The sequence below is a fragment of the Lepidochelys olivacea genome (genome assembly GCF_965140295.1).
Source record: "Lepidochelys olivacea isolate rLepOli2 genome assembly, chromosome: 10".
NCBI classification, from domain to species: domain Eukaryota; kingdom Metazoa; phylum Chordata; order Testudines; family Cheloniidae; genus Lepidochelys; species Lepidochelys olivacea.
The window spans coordinates 66,270,591-66,291,344 of NC_140420.1; the positions used below are offsets into that span (position 1 = coordinate 66,270,591).

At 40.9% G+C, this 20,754-nt stretch overlaps 1 protein-coding gene across 3 annotated transcripts in view; it reads left to right on the forward strand.

Annotated features, from left to right (window-relative positions):
• SPPL2A (signal peptide peptidase like 2A) overlaps window positions 1–20,754 on the forward strand; it is a 46,497-nt gene that overhangs the window by 19,051 nt on the left and 6,692 nt on the right. For 2 of the 3 annotated variants that reach the window (XM_084640585.1, XM_084640584.1), the window contains exons 6-15: window positions 5,101–5,252; window positions 11,278–11,374; window positions 12,348–12,449; window positions 14,558–14,639; window positions 14,949–15,023; window positions 16,141–16,197; window positions 16,390–16,443; window positions 16,876–16,975; window positions 18,267–18,344; window positions 18,700–18,860. In XM_084640585.1, coding sequence (XP_084496711.1) covers window positions 5,101–5,252; window positions 11,278–11,374; window positions 12,348–12,449; window positions 14,558–14,639; window positions 14,949–15,023; window positions 16,141–16,197; window positions 16,390–16,443; window positions 16,876–16,975; window positions 18,267–18,344; window positions 18,700–18,860 — 958 coding nt within the window. The remainder of the gene's footprint in view (window positions 1–5,100; window positions 5,253–11,277; window positions 11,375–12,347; window positions 12,450–14,557; window positions 14,640–14,948; window positions 15,024–16,140; window positions 16,198–16,389; window positions 16,444–16,875; window positions 16,976–18,266; window positions 18,345–18,699; window positions 18,861–20,754) is intronic. The other variant, XM_084640586.1, reaches the window with a different exon arrangement.

The window sequence follows — 20,754 nt, forward strand, 5'->3', positions numbered from 1 at the left end:
CTTCATGCTGAAAATAAACATTAATTCAATATGGCTTCGTGGGGTTTTTCCTTCAGGTTCCCCCCGCCCCCCCTTCAATCACTTCTTCACTTGGGCTCAGTTTAAATCCAGTCTTCTCTGTTGATGAGTCCATATCCTATACAGCTAGAAGCATAAGCCAGACCTCAGATCTTCCATACTGTATCTCATAGTTTAGGTGGAGAGCATCAGGCTAACATGGGCACATACCCCTGGGTCTGTGCTTCAGCCAATTCTCTTCCACCACTCCCTTGCTGAAGTTTTTTCTCTTGCTTTCTCTTTTGTTGGAATCCGACTGAGAAAAAACCCTTCCCCCCTGCTGTTCCCTTTTAGGGTGGGGAGAAATAGTATCCCACTGAAGGCAGTATGCATAAGCAGATGTTGGTGTCTTTGTGTAAAGACCTGTATGAAAAATGGAAGCCTGCAGGTGGGAGAGGAGAGACATTGAGAGAGTGTGGACAGTGCTCGTCTTTCATGGAGAGAGCAGTCATTTATCTAGGAGTGGGGATAAATGCTTCTGGGAAACAGGTATGCAGGGCAGTGTTTCCTGGGGGAGAGTGGCTCTCTCTCTCTCTCTCTCTCTCTCTGGAAGTAAAACGTGTAGTTGGTGTGTCTCTACATGGGGAGAAAGTCACAAGATACTGCTGTCTTGGGAGGCAAAAGAGAAGCTGGCCACCAGCAGTCTTTTTTTTTTTTTTAACTTCTCTCTTCAGAAATCTTCCTAAGCAGAGGCTTGTGGCATACACCAGCTCATGTGCCTCTTGTTCTTCTTTGGCATATACTTCCATATCCGTAACCTTGGGGGTTTCCCTTATCTGCCCATCTGGGTGGGGTTTTTTTAGCCACGGTTAAGAATAACTGTGATGTGATACAGCTCTCGGAGAAAGGATAGCTCTATAACTAGAATTGAGAGTTACCAGTTAGATGATTATGTTGCCAAATAAACAATAACTGGATTTTTAACATATTTTAATATCTCTGCTATCTTCCCCTCCTTCTGCCCCAAGTCTTACTTACTCTACAGTTGTGCTCTCCCACGCCCTCCTCTTTCAGCCCTCTCCACTTCCCTTCCCTGGCTCCTTCCCTGTCCACCCTGTGCACCTCACTAGGTACTTGTTGACCTGAGCCCTTCCCAGATCTTGCAGTCACTTACCCCCTAACACTCCAAACTTCTGTGCCCTCAATCCCGCACTACCCCCATCCTCTACACTGCTTCTTTGCACCCGCCCCCCCCCCAGGAGTCTTCTTGAGAGAACCCACCATAGGTTTCTGGGGGTGACCAGCTGGCCTGTGCCCCATCTTCTTTCTTCAGGGTGGCTGCCAAGGAGAGCCACTGCCCCGCAATCTGATGAGATACCACTATTGGGAGAGGCATTTTTCCCTGTCTGCTAGTCCAGTGCAGCTGGCTCCCACACGTAGCCAGCTGAGCTCTACAACCCAGCCTTTTAAAGGCAGAGGTAGAAAGCCGCATCTGCAGCAGGCTGGGGATTCCCTTTGGAGGTGATCCATATATGAGCAGAGGGAATCCTCTGACACTAAGGAAACGATTTGAAAGGGCTTGAATGAGGGCTTCCTGCAGGATTAGGGCAAGGCCCACAATATGGTAAGGGGGGACTAATTTCCTTTTGGGGGAAAGGGGTGGCAGTGACATTTGACTTTTTGGGGGAAGTGAAGTTTTGTGAAACTCCATGTGTGACATTCCTCATCATTAAGGGCTTGTCTACACAGAAGTGAGTATGTAGTAGTTAGGTTAATCTATTTCCAAATTCACACTAATCCATACAAAGGTGCGCTTAGTGCGGAATAAGGGCATGTCTACACTTAAAATGTTACAGCAGCACAGCTGCAGCTGTGCCATTGAACTGCTTCAGTGTAGACCGGGGTGGGCAAACTACAGCCACAGGATTGCCCCCTCATGGTGCTACAGGCCCTGCACCGCTGTCAGAAATGGCTGGCACCACGTCCCTAGGGCCTGGGGGGAGGGGGCGGGGGCAAAGGGCTCTGTGTGTTGCCCTTGCCTCCAGGCACTGCCCCCCCTCCCCCCCCTGCAGCTCCCATTGGCCGCAGTTTCCTATTCCTGGCCAATGGGAGCTTCAGGGGAGGTACCTGGAGGCGTGGCAAGGGCAGTGTGTGGAGCCCTGTGGCCCCCCCCCCTCCCTGAGCTCTCCCGCAGTCCACACCCGTCCTTCACCCCAACCCCCTTCCCTGAGCCCCCTCATACACCCTGCACCCCTTTTCTATCCCAATCCATTGCCCTGAGCCCGTTCCTGCACACCGCACCCCCTCCCACACCCCACACTCCCTCCCACACCCCAACCCCCTGCCCCGGCCCTGCATACAATTTCCCCACCCAGATGTGGTCCTCGGCCCAAAACGTTTGCCCACTCCTTGTGTAGACGCTGCCTATGCCAATGAGAGGGGTTGCCATCAGTATAGGTAATCCACCTCCCAAAGAGGTGGTAGCTAGATCGATGGAAGAATTCTTCTGTCAGCCTAGCACTGTATGTTAGAAGCTTGGTTGGCAAGCTATGTCTCGGGTGTGGATTTTTCCCCTGAGAGAGGCTGGGGAAATGGAAAGTGGAAACAGCATTTTTGGGGGTGGGGGGAAAGTTGGAGCCACATGTTGTATGTAGGACTCTGACTGTATTCAAAGTGTCAAAAATCCAACAAAATACGTGGTGTCACTTCATTTATTGGGAAACCTATGAAGCTAATGTGTCTTTAAGAAACATATTAAAATCTGCACACCTTGAAAATATGCTCCTCCAGATTTGTAAGCCATTAATTTAAAACAAATCCTCACAGGAAGTCTGTAATACACCTAGGAAATTCTTTCTCCTGTTGATTTTGTAAGATAACTATTGCCTTTTCAGCATGCCAGCATTTGTAGATACATTGGCTTTAGGACTGTGGGGAGTGAGATGTCTGACTGGGAAAGTTTCACAAGAGTCCATACTATGAGAGAGGTAGTTTGCCTGTATGGTTAAAAGGTTTTAGTTGTTTTGTTCGGTGCAACAGTTTCAGTGTGATTATTTCTTGTGGTAAGGTGTAAATATGGTTGCATCCGATGAAGTGAGCTGTAGCTCACGAAAGCTTATGCTCAAATAAATTGGTTAGTCTCTAAGGTGCCAGGAGTACTCCTTTTTCTTTTTGTAAATATGGAACACATTTGTATTACAACCTTGAAGAAATGTTACTTTTAATGACACTGCTTTATTTCTCTTTCCCTCCCTGTTTAATTACGGACTGTAGAGGCAGAAAAACTGGTGGTTGACTGACTGGATTTTGCTGACACTAATGTTTTCGCAGACACTTAATGAGAGAGAACAAGCTTCAAAACACTTATCAGATCTTGTGCCTGTCAGTGACAGATATATTTTCAGTGGTTTTGAGTTCTTGGGCTAAATCAGAGGTGGGCAAACTATAGCCGGCGACCGTCCTGCCCAGCCCATAAGCTCCTGGCCGGGGAGGATAGCCCCTGGCCCCTCCCCCACTGTCCCCCCCTCTCCCGCAGCCTCAGTGCACCGCGCCACCAGCACTCTGGCCCACGGCTCCTGGTCGGCGGTGTGGCTGGCTCCAGCTGGGCAGCGGGGTTGCAAGCTCCTTCTGCTCTGAGCAGCATGGTAAAGGGGCGGAGCGGTGGAGGGATTGGATAAGCGGCAGGGGGTCCCGAGGAGCAGGGGGCGGTTGGATGGGACGGAGGTTCTGGCGGGAGGGCAGTCAAGGGATGGGGAACAGGAGGGCGGTTTGGGGCGGGGGTAGTCGGGGACAAGGAGCAGGTGGAGTTGGGTACGTTGGGGGTTCTGATGGGGGGAAGTCAGGGGTGGTAAGTGGGAGGGGGTTGATGGGGGCGGGAGCCAGGCTGTTTGGGGAGGCACAGCTTTCTCTACCCAGCCCTCTATACAGTTTCAGAACCCTGATGTGGCCCTTGGGCCACAAAATTTGCCCACCCTTGGGCTAAATTCACTGCTGGCTTAATCAGGAAAACTCCACTGAAATCAGTGAAATTGGGGCTACTTTACACTAGAAAATTAGATTAACCCAGCTGTGTTGCTCAGGGGTGTGAAAAATCCACACCCCTGAGTGACATAGTTAAGCCAGTCTGAATCCCTGTGTAGACAGTGGTATGTTGACAGATGAACCCTTCCTGTTCGCAAAGGTAGTGTCTACAGTGAAGCGCTACAGCGGCACAGCTGCAGCTGGGCTGTTATAGTAATTCAAATGTGGACTAGCTGTTACTCTGGTTTTATACTAATGCAGATGGTAGCAGATTTTGGACCAGTGGCTCCTAAAAAGGAAGGCATGAGAGGTTCTTTCCATTTAAGACTGTTCTTTTAGAGCTAACTTGGACTCTTTTTTGTTGGAATGTTTTCTTTAAAGATTGACGCTCCCTTTTCTCAAAAACAGAGATTAATAGAAGGCATTAAATATTTCATCATGACCTATTGTGGAACAACAGCATGGGCCTACAGAAAAGTAAAGTCTTGGGAGAGAATATCAAAGGATATGATGGGAATTTGGCATACCATTTTCTTTCAACTTCATATTTTTCTGCAGTAATAGTATTATGAAAGATCGAAATAAATACTCAAGTTTTTTTCCTTTAGGCTATCACATCTTAATGTTCTACCTGATCAACCCTTACAGCTATGTGGGTTATTTTACAAATCAAGACCAACTTCAGTAAGGTAGTTCAGCATATGTCTAGCTTTTGAAGTCAGTGGCTCTATGCACATGCTTAAAGTTAGGCATATGGTTAATTACCTTGCTGAATTGGGCCACCAGTGACTACTTAAATCTTAGGTTTCAGAGTAGCAGCTGTGTTAGTCTGTATCCGCAAAAAGAAAAGGAGTGCTTGTGGCACCTTAGAGACTAACCAATTTATTTGAGCATAAAAAAAGAAAAAGCTTTCACACGAAAGCTTATGCTCAAATAAATTTGTTCGTCTCTAAGGTGCCCCAAGTACTCCTTTTCTTTTTACTTAAATCTTAACACAACAAAAATTGGGGTCAAGGTAAACGCTTTGTTTTTAAGTCCATGGTCAGTGTCTATAACTGCATTATTTTTTGTTTGTCTATACAGTGAGGATTTAAAGGCAGTGGCAAGCCCTGAAGACAGAGAAACAAGAAGAAAGAAAGAGGAAAACGTTACTTTCACCCCTCTAACAGTTATCATATTTGTGGTAATCTGTTGTGCCATGCTACTCTTACTTTATTTCTTCTACAAATGGCTAGGTAAGAAGTAATATGTAATTCTCATTTGATTTCTTATTTAAATATATTTTCTCCTTGAATGGCATTGTTAAGTTTTTATGGAATTTAGTTTTATTTCAGAGTTGGAGTCAAAGTTCAGCTAACTTTTCTTTTTAAATAACTCCCCCCTCAATTTATTGAGGGAGCAGAGTCAAGCGAGTTGTGGTTTTGTTTTTTTTTAAAGGGGGGGGGGATGGAGAGGAGGCTGTCTCTGTCTTCCCTCCGCCCCCACCTGCCAATTTGTTTCTCCATTAAGGTTGCCGAGGCAATAGTTATTTTGGATAAAGTATATGTGAGAGACGATCCCTTGCCTTGATGGTTTAAAAAAAAAAAAAAAAAGTAGTAGTAGAGCATACAATACCCCTTGTTCATCCTTGTAAAGCAGGGATCGGCAACCTTTGGCACGCGGTCCACCAGGGTAAGCCCCCTGGCAGGCTGGGCTGGTTTGTTTACCTGCTGCATCCGCAGGTTCAGCCAATCGCAGCTCCCGCTGGCCACGGTTCACCATTCCAGGCCAATGGGGGCTGCAGGAAGCAGCGCCCAGCACATCCCTCGGCCCGCGCTGGGCGCTGCTTCCCGCAGCCCCCATTGGCCTGGAATGGCGAACCGTGGCCAGTGGGAGCTGCGATTGGCTGAACCTGTGGACACAGCAGGTAAACAAACCAGCTCAACCCGCCAGGGGGCTTACCCTGGCGGGTCATGTGCCAAAGGTTGCCAATCCCTGTTGTAGAGGGAATATGGTAGCTGAATATTTGAAGCAACTTCTTACCTACATTTATGAGTTGTATCTAAACTCACTTTGGATTTGTAGTTTCATCAGATGTCTTGTGGTTGAGCCAAATGGCCTAAGTAAACCTGGTGTAATTGGACAAAGTTGGACATGCTACCAATGACATAATTATCTTCCAGATGATGCAATCCTAAGGAAACATTTCCGTGATCACCTGCTATTTTTCTCCCTGCCTCATTCAGTGGGTTGTGTAGTGAATGAAGCTGGTGTCTGCAGGATCCCTGCCTCATTTGTTACAGAAGTTGGAAGGGGTGTGGTGATTAAGGCAGGGGGTAGCAGGAAGAGAAAGGATGGTCTGGTTGTTAAGGCAGTTGAATGCTGCCTTGGAGAACTTTGATTTTATTCCTGCCTCTGCCACAGAGTTCTGTGTGATGTTGAGTGTAACTGGGTGGTCTACCCTTTTTACAGCCAGGAAGCTGAGGCCAGCCAGCTCTGTTCTTAGGCAGAACCCCTCAAACAGCATCTGGACCCAGTAGAAAGAATTTATCAGACCCAGTTGGGAAGGGATTAGGTGATTGCCTAATGAGCACCTGATTCGTATAAGGGCTGGAGGAGCTATAGGAAGGAGATTGGCTCCTATGTCAGACCCTTGAGCAGGGGGACTACCCAGGCCTATAAGAAGGGTTGCCAGGAGCGGAGATGATCTGGCAAAAAGTCCCTTTGTCAGGGGAAAGTTAGCTGATGGATTTATGTTGAATTTGTTTATTTTGTGGTTTTCTGATCATTAGTGCACCCAGTAAATGGTGTCCTGAATAAAAGGCCTAAACAGACTCCAGGCATGATGTTAATCCTTCCTGGGCTGGGGAAAGGTCTTGCGCAAAATTTCCATAGGTGGTCACTGTGTGTTCCTCATTTTCTGGGTTGCCAACTTGAGACTCCTGCAATCTGGTTTGCAGAAGTACTGAGTATTCACAACTGCAACAGAAGTCCATGGGAGTTCTCGTCTGAATACACTAAGTACTAAAAAACGCAAAGTACTTGGAAAAATTAGGTCCTAGGTGTGGTGGGATCTCTGTGGTGCAGCCTGGGACTGTGGGACCACTGTGCTCCCTTAACTCTCAAGCATGGGCTGTCTCTCACAATGCTTTGCTAGTAACAAGCAGCAAACCCCTCCAGGCCCTGTTATCACTCAGCACAACCACATGTGGACCCCACACAGAGCTAGATTGTATGAATGCTCCCAGCGCCACTCATGAATCACACAGAGAGGCACCAGCCAAATCCCCCCAATTTTGAACCTCAGGAATATACTGTCTTGTACTGCTCAAGATGAGCAGTGCAGATTTATTAATTAGTTCACCACTTTGTCAATTGAAAGTGGATATGCACCAGCCTTTGTAAACCTAAGCAAACGCCCTTACCAAACACATCAGGCAAACTCATTGGTAAAGATAAACAGTTAAATTTATTGACTATGAAAGATAGATATTAAGTGGTAGGCAAAAAGTCAGTTAGTTACCAAAAGAAAAGAAAATATAAGCAGGCAATCTAAACTCTCAATCCTATTAATCTAGATGTTACCCAGTCTAATCAGTTTTTCTCACCCCACTGGATATTGCAGTTCACAGTACACAGATCTCACTCTTGAAACCTGGGCCAGTCCCCTCTATTGGAGTCCTCAGTTTCTGAGTGTCCTTGTTGCTTGTAGCGTAGGTGGGGGAAGGAGAAAGGCCAAGAAGTTGGCCCTTGTGTTAGTCCATGTGCTTGGAGAACACAAGTCCGGGCATGTCTGGAGGGCATTGCTGAGTCTCCAAGCAAGGCTGAGCAATTCCCCTGGTGTGACCTTATGCAGGTGAGTCACTGAACTGTAATTGCCTTGCTGGACAATGGCTGTTGATGATTGAGCCTCCGTTCCCCAGGTGCAAAATGGGGATGGTAGTACCACCTCATCTCACAGGGAGATTAAAATAAATTAACGTGTGTAAAGATGATATGATGAAAGCACCATAGAGAGACCCATGAAGGAACTAATAATTCTGTATACAGTGCAGGGTTTGGATGGTGTGCAGTAAATAATACATGGGATCGTATATTAAATGGCGAGGATAAAAATGAATATTGAATAGCTAACCATTCAGAGAGCACTGTCCATCCTGTGTGCTGAATGAGGCAGGGGTCCTGTAGAAAAAATGGTGTAATTGTGTAATTGAAGACTGCATCATAATACTTACCTACAAGGAGGCTGAATTAAGGTTACTCATGCAACCATAATAATTCTGGCACTTCCTAACTTCTTGAGTGCATGTCTTTGCTACCTTACTGTTCTTGTTATATAAAAATACCTAATATAGGTTGCTTCTGGGTCTGTCTTTATTCTAGGCTTCTGGGTTGTTTGGTAAATTCCTTCCACATATCTGAATTTAGATGGCATTCTTGAGGGTTTTATTTGACATCCTTCCAATAGTTGGAGTGAACTCCTTCAGCAGGTTCATGTTGTGGCCTAAATGGTTTAAAAAAACAGGAAATGCAAATCAGGTGCTAATGCTCTAATTATCTGTTAGGCATGGAGGAAAAACAAACAAATAAGATGGTGTACTGAGGGAGTGTCTGCCTTAACTTGAATTTTAATGGTTTCTGTTACAACGATGGAACCTATTCACAAGCAGTTATTCACCTGGGGAATTTCACTCGTGTGTAAAGTTGCACAGGTGCATCGATTCTTGTAGGTGAAGGACCAGAGATGTCTAAATGGAAGAAGGGTTTTTTTGGTATTTGATCTTTTTTATGGTACTTTTAGAGGAAACTATTTTTAGGTACATGGAACACACATTTAAGCTTGAATAAATAATGTTCATGTAACACTGTCTAAAAATGTTAGTTACATGATTAATAAATGTGTTTTGGTATAAATAGTCTTTTGAGGAAAATCATCTGCATATTAAGCCTGGTTATATATAACTGACTCATGAGGAACCTATTGTGTAAATCCTTATTCTACACACCAATGGCTTTGTGATGCTCTGCTTAGGACACCCAGAAGTGGAAGTCACTTTGTTAACCCCCTGCCTCAGCAAGCGAGAGCTGTGCTAAACTCTCTTGTCAGCTCCCTAACACTCCAGCCTGTCTGCCTTGCCAGCAAATTCCTTGAGATTCTGTCAGGCTAAACATTGCCTTGAAGGTAACAATCAGTGAACCCCAAGTTGCCCAGAGACATCTCCCTCTCCAAAATTATTAAATTTGCTGCCTCCAAAGAGACGGGTCACAAATCTGCCTGTTAACTTAGCTGAAAATTCATACTTTCTTCAGTACAACAGCACTGAGGTTTATAGTTTATGTAAAACTAAGAATAGGTTGAGTGATAAAGAACATAGATTTAAGTGATACTAAGGAAGAGTAAAAGAGACAGGTATGGTTAGAAACAAAACAAAAACCACACTTTCTAGGGACTAAAATTAAATTTTTAGCAAGTTACAATCTTGGCCTATGCAGTTTTTTCACTTACCTCAGGTTACCAGCATCTCTAGCTCCCCAGGCAGGAGGAGCCAGTTTTCACAGAATCATAGGATGCTGTCCCCTTTGTTCCCTAAGTGATGGAAAACTAAAATGTCTTTTTGCCCCCCTTGTATTTCCGCAAAGTCCATTGTCTTTGTCTCAAGAGCAAGGAAGACTTCCTGGGGATGGAGCTTCTGTCCCCCAGTGTGCTCACTTAGCTGTTTTCTGCTTACCTTGATTGCTTTGTTTACGTCCTATATAAATGTACTTTCATTATCCTCTGCCGATCAGACCGGTAAATCCCCATTCCTTTGTCCAGGGCAGGCTTATTTTAGGCACTGCCTCTCAAATATGTTTTAAGAACATATTTCCAGGACGCATACATAATTCTTTATGCACAGCCCGTACATACATCATGCAATGAAATTCCTGACCAGTGCATCACCAGTTTACATACGATATCCTACAAGATACTGCCATCCTAATATGTTTCCAAAAGGTATGTTGGGGATAGTGAGTGTGTCAGGCCTGTTATGAGTTACAGTATAGTTGGCCCTCTGCTAGTGGGCACTGAGGAGCTCATAGGGGCACAGGCTAGGTAGAGCATAATAGGTCCTTTAGTGTTTAATCTATCTATTGGGCATGTCTGTCAAATATCCATTTCTATCAAAGTCTAACTTTTTTTAGCTGCTCCTGTTCAAGTAAGTGGGAGTTTCACCACTAACTTCCATGGCAACAGGCATGAGCCCTTCATTTGGGGTAGGATAAGACTGACTGGGAAACACAGTTTAACGACAAATAATTATCATGTCTTATTTGCTTGTTCACTTTTTCTATTTTTCTGTTGCCTCTCCAAAACTCTAGGGACCTCTCAAAATTTGAAAAGCAGAATTAATAACACACAATTTTTAGTACAATATTCTAGTTCATCAGGTTTTTTCCAAGTGATAGACTCCTAGGAAATTAAAGACACTCTAATTAACTATCTCATAAGAGCCCATCTGAATAATTTTCAGTCCTCCGCTCCAGAGGCACCAACTTTCTGATTTCCTGGGGGGTGCTCTAGCCCTACTCTGTCCCTGGCCCCACCTATATTCCACCCCTTCCCCCAAGGCCCCACCCTGCCCTGCCTCGGCTCTTCCCATCCTGCTTCTACCTGTTCTGCCCCCCCACCCCCGAGCATGCCCCATCCTCCCCTTCTAGTGCCTGCTGCTGAACACCTGATAAGCAGCAGGTGGGAGGTGCTGTGGGTGATGGGGAGGAGCTGATTGGCAGGGCCCTCCCACCCACTGTGGTTTTTTTTCCGTGGGTGCTCCAGCCCTGGAGCACCCACAGAGTTGGTGCCTATGCTCAGCCCCTCCACCTGTGAAATCCCAGCTTTCCTAAATGCCTGCAAGAAAAGTTGAGTCTTGGAGTGTACACACAAGATTTACAAATCTAGGCTCTTGTGGTCCAAGGAAGGGATTGTTCTGTTTCTTAGTGGCATTGGTGCAAAGAAAACCACATGTGAGCATGAACTTTGTCTTTCCTTTAAAAATAATGTTTAAAACATTAAAATTCAAGTTTCTAGTTGATGGGAATTTTTACAGCATGGTACAAACCTTTCAAGTTTCAGTATTTTGTTTCAGAAAACCTATTGATACAATCTTGACTTAAAGAGGCATAAGTAATGCCATTATTCTGTTACTGTTGTCACAGGTATTTCCTAGCTCTTGGCTCCTTCCTGCCAGAGCATCTTTGTGTTGCATACATTTTGTCACTTATTTTCGTTTTTCTTCCTTCTAGTGTATGTAATAATATCCGTTTTTTGCTTGGCATCTGCAATGAGCCTGTACAACTGTCTTTCTGCACTAATTAGAAGAATATCATTTGGGCAATGCAGGTATTGTACATCTCTTTACCTTGTTATGGTTTATTTGTTTTGGATATTTTTCGTAGCTACTAAAATTCCTGGGAGGAAATGTGCTGATGGCTTGAAAAACTACTGTAAGCTTTAAGTTTTCAGCTGCTTATGTACAGTATCCCATATTTTAGATTTATAACAAAAAGTAAGGGTGCCTAGGGGGTAAGATGGGGCTCTTTAATAAAACTAAAAATGCAAAACTTTTTAAAGTAGTGGTTCCTGAGTAGTCTTTACTTACTTCATTAGGACTACTGTATGAGCAAGGAATACTAGCATAAAGAATCTGAGATGCTGAAAACCCATGGCTGAACAAACATGCCTGTGCTTTCTGGGTAGCAGTGGTGGGTTTAAATTGTAATGTCTGAGATGTATTTTTCAAGCTGTGTGTTACGGTCATATGGACTCATCTGTTTTCAGACATGCTGTGGCATTAGTGGTGAGCATGGAACTGCATGTGTGGCATGTAAATAATGAGTCTGCCTGATTGCACGCTCTTCCTATTCCACCAGTCTCATTTTCACTACATATAATTTTCTCTCTTTAACCTATTAAAAATGTTCCATGCACATTTCAAGCCATAACAGTCCTTCATTTGCACTGTTCTGTTAAATATCTATTTCTCCATGTTTCTATAATATACCAAAAGTCATCCAAGCTATGTTTTGGGTGCCTATCCCATAAATCTAAAATGCAAAACAAGCACAGGATTGCCCATAGGTACCCGTGCCTTTGCTTTTCTCCTGAGCTGTTGAGAGATTTGTAGTGTGATTACAAAGTTAGTAAATCTGGATTCTGCTGAAGCAAGTGGGCAGAGTGAGTTTCAAAATGAGGGACTCCTCAGAGAGAGAGTGCTTGTGAGCACCTCTGTTGAATTTAACTGTAAATTTTATCTGTTGTGTTGTAGGCCTTTTTTGTATATAAGACAAATTAATTTAGCCATTTCATTTTTTAGGATTTCATGTTGCAACAAAAATATTGAAGTGAGACTTATTTTTCTTGCTGGATTCTGCATAGCAACAGCTGTTGTTTGGGCAGTGTTTCGAAATGAAGATAGGTATGTGATGATTTTGGAGAAAATTTTGAAAGGTGTAATGAAAATAACGCAAATGTATAAATCCCCTATCCATAGAGAAAATCCTGCAGCACAGTGTTCTAAGTTTTTGTTGTTGTTAGTTTTTAAAAAGTATATAAAACGTTACTAAACTTAATAAACAGATGAATGAAAAGAACAGGTAACATTAAAACAAAGCTATACAATTCATGTTTATATGGTTATTTGTAGTTACTAACAAAATAAATTCATAGTGGTGAGGGGAAAACATAATTCCTTCTTACTTTAATGGAAGAATAAATAATAGAATATATGGGTTGGAAGGGACCTCAGGAGGTCATCTAGTCCAATCCCCTGCTCAAAGCAGGATCAATCCCCAACTAAATCATCCCAGCCAGTGTTTTGTCAAGCCTGACCTACTGAAAGAAGGAGGAAAAAAGGAAGAAAGAAGGATGCAAAAACAGGAACATGTAGTTTGGGAAAAGACTGACTAAGCTAATAAGTCTTCCACTACCATTCTCAACTAAAAACAAGTCTCTTGACCCTGATGACTTGAAGCTATGTGCAGAACAACATATAAGGCTAATATTAGCCTCAAGAATCAAAGCTAAAAGAGCTGGCATACCATGGGTTGGCACAAAGTATAGCTCTACTAGTCTTTGTGGCTAAGATTTTTTTTGGGGAAAAGAGAGTGTACATATGTGAGGGGCGGTGGCAGCTGTTTCATCAGTATATTCCCATCCAGTTTATCTGTGCAGTTGATGTACTCTACAGCATGCTGGTCAGGGGAGTCTGACAATTCTATCAGAGGAGGTTGCTCATGTGTAAATGGGCCATCTTGAAATAAGTCTCCAGGTTTTCATTAACACTGCTTCCAAACAGCTACCTTACTGAAAATTAATGTTCATATTGCAGGATGGATTGTTTACACATAAGCTCAGTGCTGCTGTTTATAAAGACAAATTCTAACTATTAGTGGTTTCCCAGTGGCTTAATTGAGGAAGGAAATGAGGAATTCCTGAGTTAATTTTGGTATGAGTAAGGAGATAGATCTCAGTACTTCAGCTTCCTGGCATTGCAATGATTTAAGATTACTCTGTTAATGTTCCATAAGTTGCTTAAATGCTGAAAAAAGCTTGATAACTAAAAAAATAATGCACTAAGTGAATTTAGAATACTATATAATTTGTGCAGAGCAATTTATCTTGAGCTGCTGGCATGAATGTAACACAAACTATGTATTTTCCCCATACCAGCAAAACTGCAGTTGTCTGATTGCATATGCAGTGGTTGAAACATGAAATAGTGAGGTGGTGTGAAGGTACAGATCCCGATCAGTAGCAGGCTCCAAGAGTAGCTTTCAAATACAGCTCTGAGGTGAAAAATTGGACGTCAAGGTGATGAGCACTTTTTGAAAGGTGCTGAAGAACCCTCAACTTGAAGGGATCTCAGTGGGAATTAGGGACACTTGGCATTTCTGATCAGGCCCTTAAATGGACACCATGAACTTGAAATCTACTCTTAAAATAAGTTCAAAGTAGTTTCGGGTACTGCACTAGTACCTGAGTTCCACTGGCCATTTTTGTGGGGCTTACAACCATATTTTCCCATTTTTAAAAAAAACTTTCTTCTCCCCCACACAATTGGGGAAACTTACTAAGATTCCAATCCTGAAACTTCTTTGGAGTGAGTTGACTACTGCAGCCCTGCAGATTTCCATTGAGGCTCAGCATGGGCACAGCAGCCTACCCATTTCCAAGAAGTTGCAGGAATGAAGCCTGATTGCTTATACATGGTGAATAGAAAACTGACTATATACAAAATTTGAATATTTTTGCTCCTTTTTCCATTAAAGTAGTCTTAAATATTACCTGTTACAATAGCAGATAAAAGACTTAGTTAGAAGTGTGACTTTATAAGTTAAGACAGTGCTCCATGAATGAACATCAATAAGTAGGTATAAAAACTAGACTTCAGTCATTGTTATAATATCTTGCTGTAAGATTATAGAATTTGGCTTTTCTTCCAACAAGACCAAACAAACCTACAGTACTCTGAAAATATAGAAAAATAAAATGTAAAGAAGGTTCTTTTTTTTTTTTTTTTTGTAGGTGGGCTTGGATTTTACAAGATATCTTGGGAGTTGCTTTCTGCCTAAACTTTATTAAAACACTGAAAATGCCCAACTTTAAGGTACAGTAAACAGTTTACCTAAATAAAGCATGTTGGTATGCACGTAGAAATACTAATAACCGGAGGTAAATTAAAGAATGAAAAAGAATGTTTCCTTTTTTCCAAAAGCATTAAAGTTAGCAAAAGGACTCACCAGAATGTTTTTTATAAATCATAAACTAAAACTACCAATAGAAAATGTTTTCATAAATTTTATGAGAGAATATTAAAGGTAACCTTTAGGCATTTAGTAAGGATTGCTGTATTAATGAGAAATATCATGCAGTCTTTGAAAATTTGTGTTTTAATGTTTCCTTTTCTGTTTGCCAGTCATGTGTGATACTTCTAGGTCTTCTTCTTTTGTACGATGTATTTTTCGTCTTCATAACTCCATTTATCACCAAGGTAGGTCCACAGTTTTGATAGATTTGTGGTATGGATGCCTGCTGGTGCATTTTATATTTTGTGGATTGAATTTTATGCATTTAAATATTGTCCAGACATGGCTACCATTCTAGATACTCAAAGTCTGTTACTCCCAAGAGTTTGTCTGTTAAGTAATTTCTCCTCAGTTTCTCAGTCTACCAACATCTAAATGAAGGGTTGCACAGGAATGTTTGTCTCATTAATTTAAACTTCAAAACAAAGGGGAAAGAATGGAAACAATGTAGTGAAAATAAGGTGGATCCAAGCAAAATGCAGCCTAGGGAGTGGGGATGAGTAGCAGTAGATACATCCAAAGGAATTATAGTAGAAATAGGAGGTAAGGAGCATTGATATAATGGCGGGGGACGGGAACCAGCCTCAGGATGGTCATTAATCCTTCAAAAATGGATCTCACAGTAAATTATTGTATATCTGTTTTGTGCTACAGCCCCCAAAAGCCTGCTCTGTTTTTACTTGCTATAGTCGACGTTCTAATAAATGCTGTCAGTGTCATACAGCAGCCTGCTGTTTTCCAAATTCTCAGTTTTATTACTGCATCCTGTCTAAATTCTGACTAATATTACTGTACCCCATCCTTTGCTTTCAGACCCTTATGTATCAGTTGAGGTTTTGGCGCTTTGTAGAATGCGGATTCTTTAACGTGCTGTGGCACAAATTACTTGCAAGTGTCCACATTTCAAAGTAGAAAGAACAAGGATACAATGGCAGAGGAGTAGATTGCTGACAGATTCTTCAGCTAAATAAAACTTTAGCTGCTTTCATCAGAAAACAAACTATAGTAGCCAGTTTAGGTCTAACTGTGTTTTTAATACAAAACAAAAGCATAAATCTTTACTTCATTAATCTGTGCACTTCACTGGAATTTGAACAGCTTCTGTTTTGGATCAGTGCATTCCATTTTGAATGGGTTTGCTAGATGATGTCCTGGACAAAATAATCCTGCATATAGTAGTACATTAAGAGGATTATAGGACACTGAGGTGCAAGCAGCAATTCAATCTGTAATATTGAAGTGTTACACTATATACTTAAATAAGTATTAATTCACTAATTTAAAAATAACCTTAAATTTCAGAATGGGGAAAGTATAATGATTGAAGTTGCAGCTGGTCCTTTTGGAAACAGTGAAAAGGTATGAATAGTCTTTTTCTGTAGTATGAATGCAATGTGAATACATATGTGCAGGATATTACACTAACTGAATTAGCTATGGAAAGTCAGTAAATTCAAGTAGCTTTTCGGTATAATTTTCTCACAAAATATAGCCAGCTTTTGCTACTTTTGTTTAAGTATTAAATACCTGTTGACTTGGGTTTGATCCTAGAATGATGGAAACTTGGTGGAAGGCCCTGCTGAACGCTCAGCTCCCCATGAGAAAGTAAGGATTGTATTTCAGATATGTTCACTGGACTTTAAATTGCATCCTCTGAAAAGGCTATTCTTTTGGGGAAAACCTGACTCTCAAAATTTTCCTCTTCAGGGCCTGGATATCATTGTTCGTCAATAGCTTATAGTCAGGATAACAATGCATATCTAATATTCCCATTGTTTGTGGTTACATTGTTCTTAATTTTTTTCACTTTATATGATCTGTAAAATTGCAAATCCATTTTTTTCTACTCTAAATCTTAAAATCACATTTTAAACACTCAGTTTGTTGGTTCCTGTTTTCTTAATTCAGGTTCTTCCTAATTTGATGTTTTTCAGAAACTAGATGAATAAGTAGTTCTAATATCATTTTAATGTTTCTTTAAAAAAATTATACGATTTAGATTGGATTTATGTGGGATTTAAAAATATTGTTTTACAGTTACCAGTCGTTATTCGGGTACCTCGACTTGAATACTCTGCACTGGCGTTATGTGGAATGCCATTTTCACTACTGGGTTTCGGGGACATCATTGTACCAGGTAAAGAAATGTTTTTAGCAGCTATAAACAAAATTATCTGTGACCCTTTTTTCATAATAACCTGATTTACAAAGTGGATTTTCTATATTTCAGGCCTGCTCCGGAGTTTAATTCTGATTTCTAGCTTTTGATCTATGTACATGCACTGTAAAACAATCTGTATTTTTATAATAGTCTGTAGTCTAAGTACAATTGGTATTTTAAGATTTGTAAACAATCTGCTTTTTTATATAATTGTTTTACAAATATATATTTTCATGGCACTTGTATTTGTAGAATATAGTGCCATTAATAATAATCAGGATCAGTGATCTTAAATCAAGCTGGTTTTTTACAGGAAATGTAACATGGCAAAGGATTATCATCATTTAATTTCTAATTATATGATGTATGGTACAATACAAAATCCTCATTTTAAAAGACAATTTATACTACATAAACAAAATTATTTCTACAGTGTTTATAGAAGGAGAAAATATATTTGCATTTTAATCAACATCATAATAATAATTAGCTCTCTTCATCAGTAGATCTCACAGCACTTTACAAAAGATTAGAAGGGCTTATCTTGTGAAAACCTGAGTTCTGCACCTGGCTCTGCCATGGACTTTCTTTGAGACCTTGGGGAAATCACTTAACCTCTGTCTGACTTTCTCATCTGTAAAATATGAGTGTTAATTTTTCTCTACTGTCCTGAGGCAAAATTTAATTCAAGTGTGTTGAGAGTCTTTGATGGAAGGCACTGCATACGTGCAAAGTATTGGGTGTTTGTTACCACTGTGCAGATCTGTCGCTTATATTAAATGGAAAGCACATTAGCTCATTTAAATGGGGATATTGACTTTAGAGACAGGCTTATTCTAGAGCCATGTCTACACTGCAGGTGTTATAGCAGCATAGCTATAGCATCATAGCCATGCCACTGTGATTCAGTACAGTGATGGAAGGGGGTTTTCTGAGCAACACTAGCTAGGTCAACAGAAGCATTCTTCTGTTGAACTAACTCTGTCTACTCTGGGGTTAGGTTGGCATAGCTACGGGAGTCAGGTGTGGATTTTTCACACCCGTGAGCACAGTAGCTATGTTGATGTACGTTTTTAAGTATAGACCTGGCCTAAGATTTCTTAAATAAAACTAATAGTCTTCTAGCTGTCCACGGTATTTAACTTACAATTTTATAGTTAACTGTTTTCTTCCATATTGTTGCTCTAATGGGAAGTATGAATGTAAATTCATGTTATGGCAACTTAAACTTCTTCCAATAAATACTTTCCGCATGTTCTCTCTTTAGGTCTCCTGGTTGCCTATTGTCGAAGATTTGATATTCAGACAAGATCGTCTTCTGTATATTATGTTTCCTGCACCATAGGTAAATAATTTTAATACAGTATTTTGGCAAAGTGTATTTTTCTGTAAACTGCTTTTGTGAAATTACTAGATCATTTTCTTCAATTTTACAGAAGTGAATACTGCCAATATTTTAATCTTTAGTTTTGTTTTACTTGTCTGTATCTGAGTTGCATCGTTATAGAAATCAGTACTCTTGAAAATGTCAATGAATATTTAAAGTGTACTGAAATTACTATTTTTGCACATTTACATAAACAAATGGAAAATCCTGTAATAGCTATAGTTTTAGTCCTGTATGCAAGGGATATCTGTAATACATTGAGTGATGTACTGCTGTATACTATTCAGTAGCTGTCCTGAATTTTTTTTAATAGCTTATGCTGTTGGCATGGTGTTGACTTTTGTTGTTCTGGCACTGATGAAGATGGGACAACCAGCTCTTCTCTATTTGGTACCATGTACACTCCTTACCAGCTCACTTGTTGCCTGGAGACGCAAGGAGATGAAGAAGTTTTGGCAAGGTAGCAGCTATCAGGTAAGTAGAATACATACAAAACTGTTCTGACAGTTTTGAAACTTTGTGTGTATTCTTCCTTGAATAAGTATGTGGTAATATATTAGTAGCCACTCACTTTACATCTGTATTAGTGGTGCTTATTGCATTTCTTTAATTAACAGAAAAAGCCTTTTGTAGAAGCTAAGTATATTTTAGTCTATAAGTCAACTTGATAGAACAAGATTTAAAGGAAAATACAGATATTTGGCTTAGTCCAGTAATATGAAAAATCAAAACAGATGACATTTTTCACATGAATACAGTAGGAATTGTGCCAGAATGTGTATTATTTTCAACACTTTGCATCAAGATGATGGCTCAAAGATACTATCATTTGGAACACTGAATATGGCACCTAAATGTTAAATTGGAAAACAGTTTCCGGTCTACAATAGTTTTGTATTAGAATACACTTTAAAAAAAAAAATTGGACACACATTAACATTAGTTTAGAAACTAATTTCTAATGTTTTCTGAATTGGTCTTATGCTGTCATGATCACAAATGCCATTCTGCAACAAAGTGACCATTTGTGACCGGGGGATGGGGGGTGGGTTTAGAAATATCAATTACAATCAAAAACTTGTGTTTCACTGTGTCAGCACAAAGCAGTTGTAAACTGACACTTTGAGGATTTCCCCTGCCTAAATTGATTCTCTCTTGGGTGGTGAGAATTATAGTGGCTCATATGCCATTCACCTCTTGGCTGCTGGCACAAGGCACCAGGCCCATGGAAAGGGGTCACAGACAGAGCATCTCTATGTCCCTGCAATCTCTTGGGAGCTGTTGGTAGCTAGCATATGTAAAAAGAGCCTTGATGTTACTCTGATTTATTCTGGGAACTGGCTCAGCAGTAGGACAATCCAAGAATACTGGGAGAATTTAAAGGTGTCTTAAAGCCATCTTTGTATCTCCTTCCACTGGGTTGTGTGGTAACTCTGGTCAGAATATGGACTGCATTTTTCAAGAACGATTGATTTATGTTGAGAGAAATTGCTCTTACTAACTGACTTTCAGATAGCTGTGTTAAGGAAAGCGGGAAGAATTTTTTTTTTTTGCTAATATTATATAGGATGACACTCATCCAGATGTAGAGCTGACATGGCATGGAGGTAACCTCTCTACATTGCCTGTCTACTACCTCTGGGAGTAGAGAGTTATAGTTAACTGCATTCAGAGAGAACAATATAATGTTCCTCACTTAAGTTGTTAGTATGTTTGGTCTAAAAACTTCTAGTTTTTTAGCTACCAAAATTTTTTCTCACACTTCCTCTAACAAAATTCATACTTGGAAGGTTTATGTTGCCATAGTAGTTATTTTATGTACTTTTTCAACAGTGGGGTTTGTTTGTTTGTTTGTTTTAAGGATTAAAACCACTCTGAACTTGGCCCTGTTATTGGGTCAAAGTTTTTGGCACACACACAAAAATTGATTTACGTATTGGAGATCTGGCTGAGATTTAAACATTCTGTGTGATCTTAATGAGACACTTACTCAATTTCTTCTGTACAGTTTTAGGATTTCTTTGCCTTTATTTCACCCAATTTATATTTTTCAGAGGATCTTATTCAATGCATCTTCAGATTCAGAGAATCCTATATATCTCAGATCTTTATTGCATAGTTTAACTTCCTGCAGTATATGCATATTCTGTATTTTGAACTAGAAATGGTTTCTTTACATACCTTTTTATTTTAAAAAATATATTGGGGCCAAATCTTCAGTCGCTAATGCTCAGTGCAGCTGGAGGAAAGGTGTGTTTTCAGCCACCTTTTGAGTAAACTTGAGGCCTCTGGGGGCTGAAATAGCACTGGAATACATTAGCTGGAGCAGTCCTTACTGGGCTGGATGGGGACCCTTGATGTACCTGCT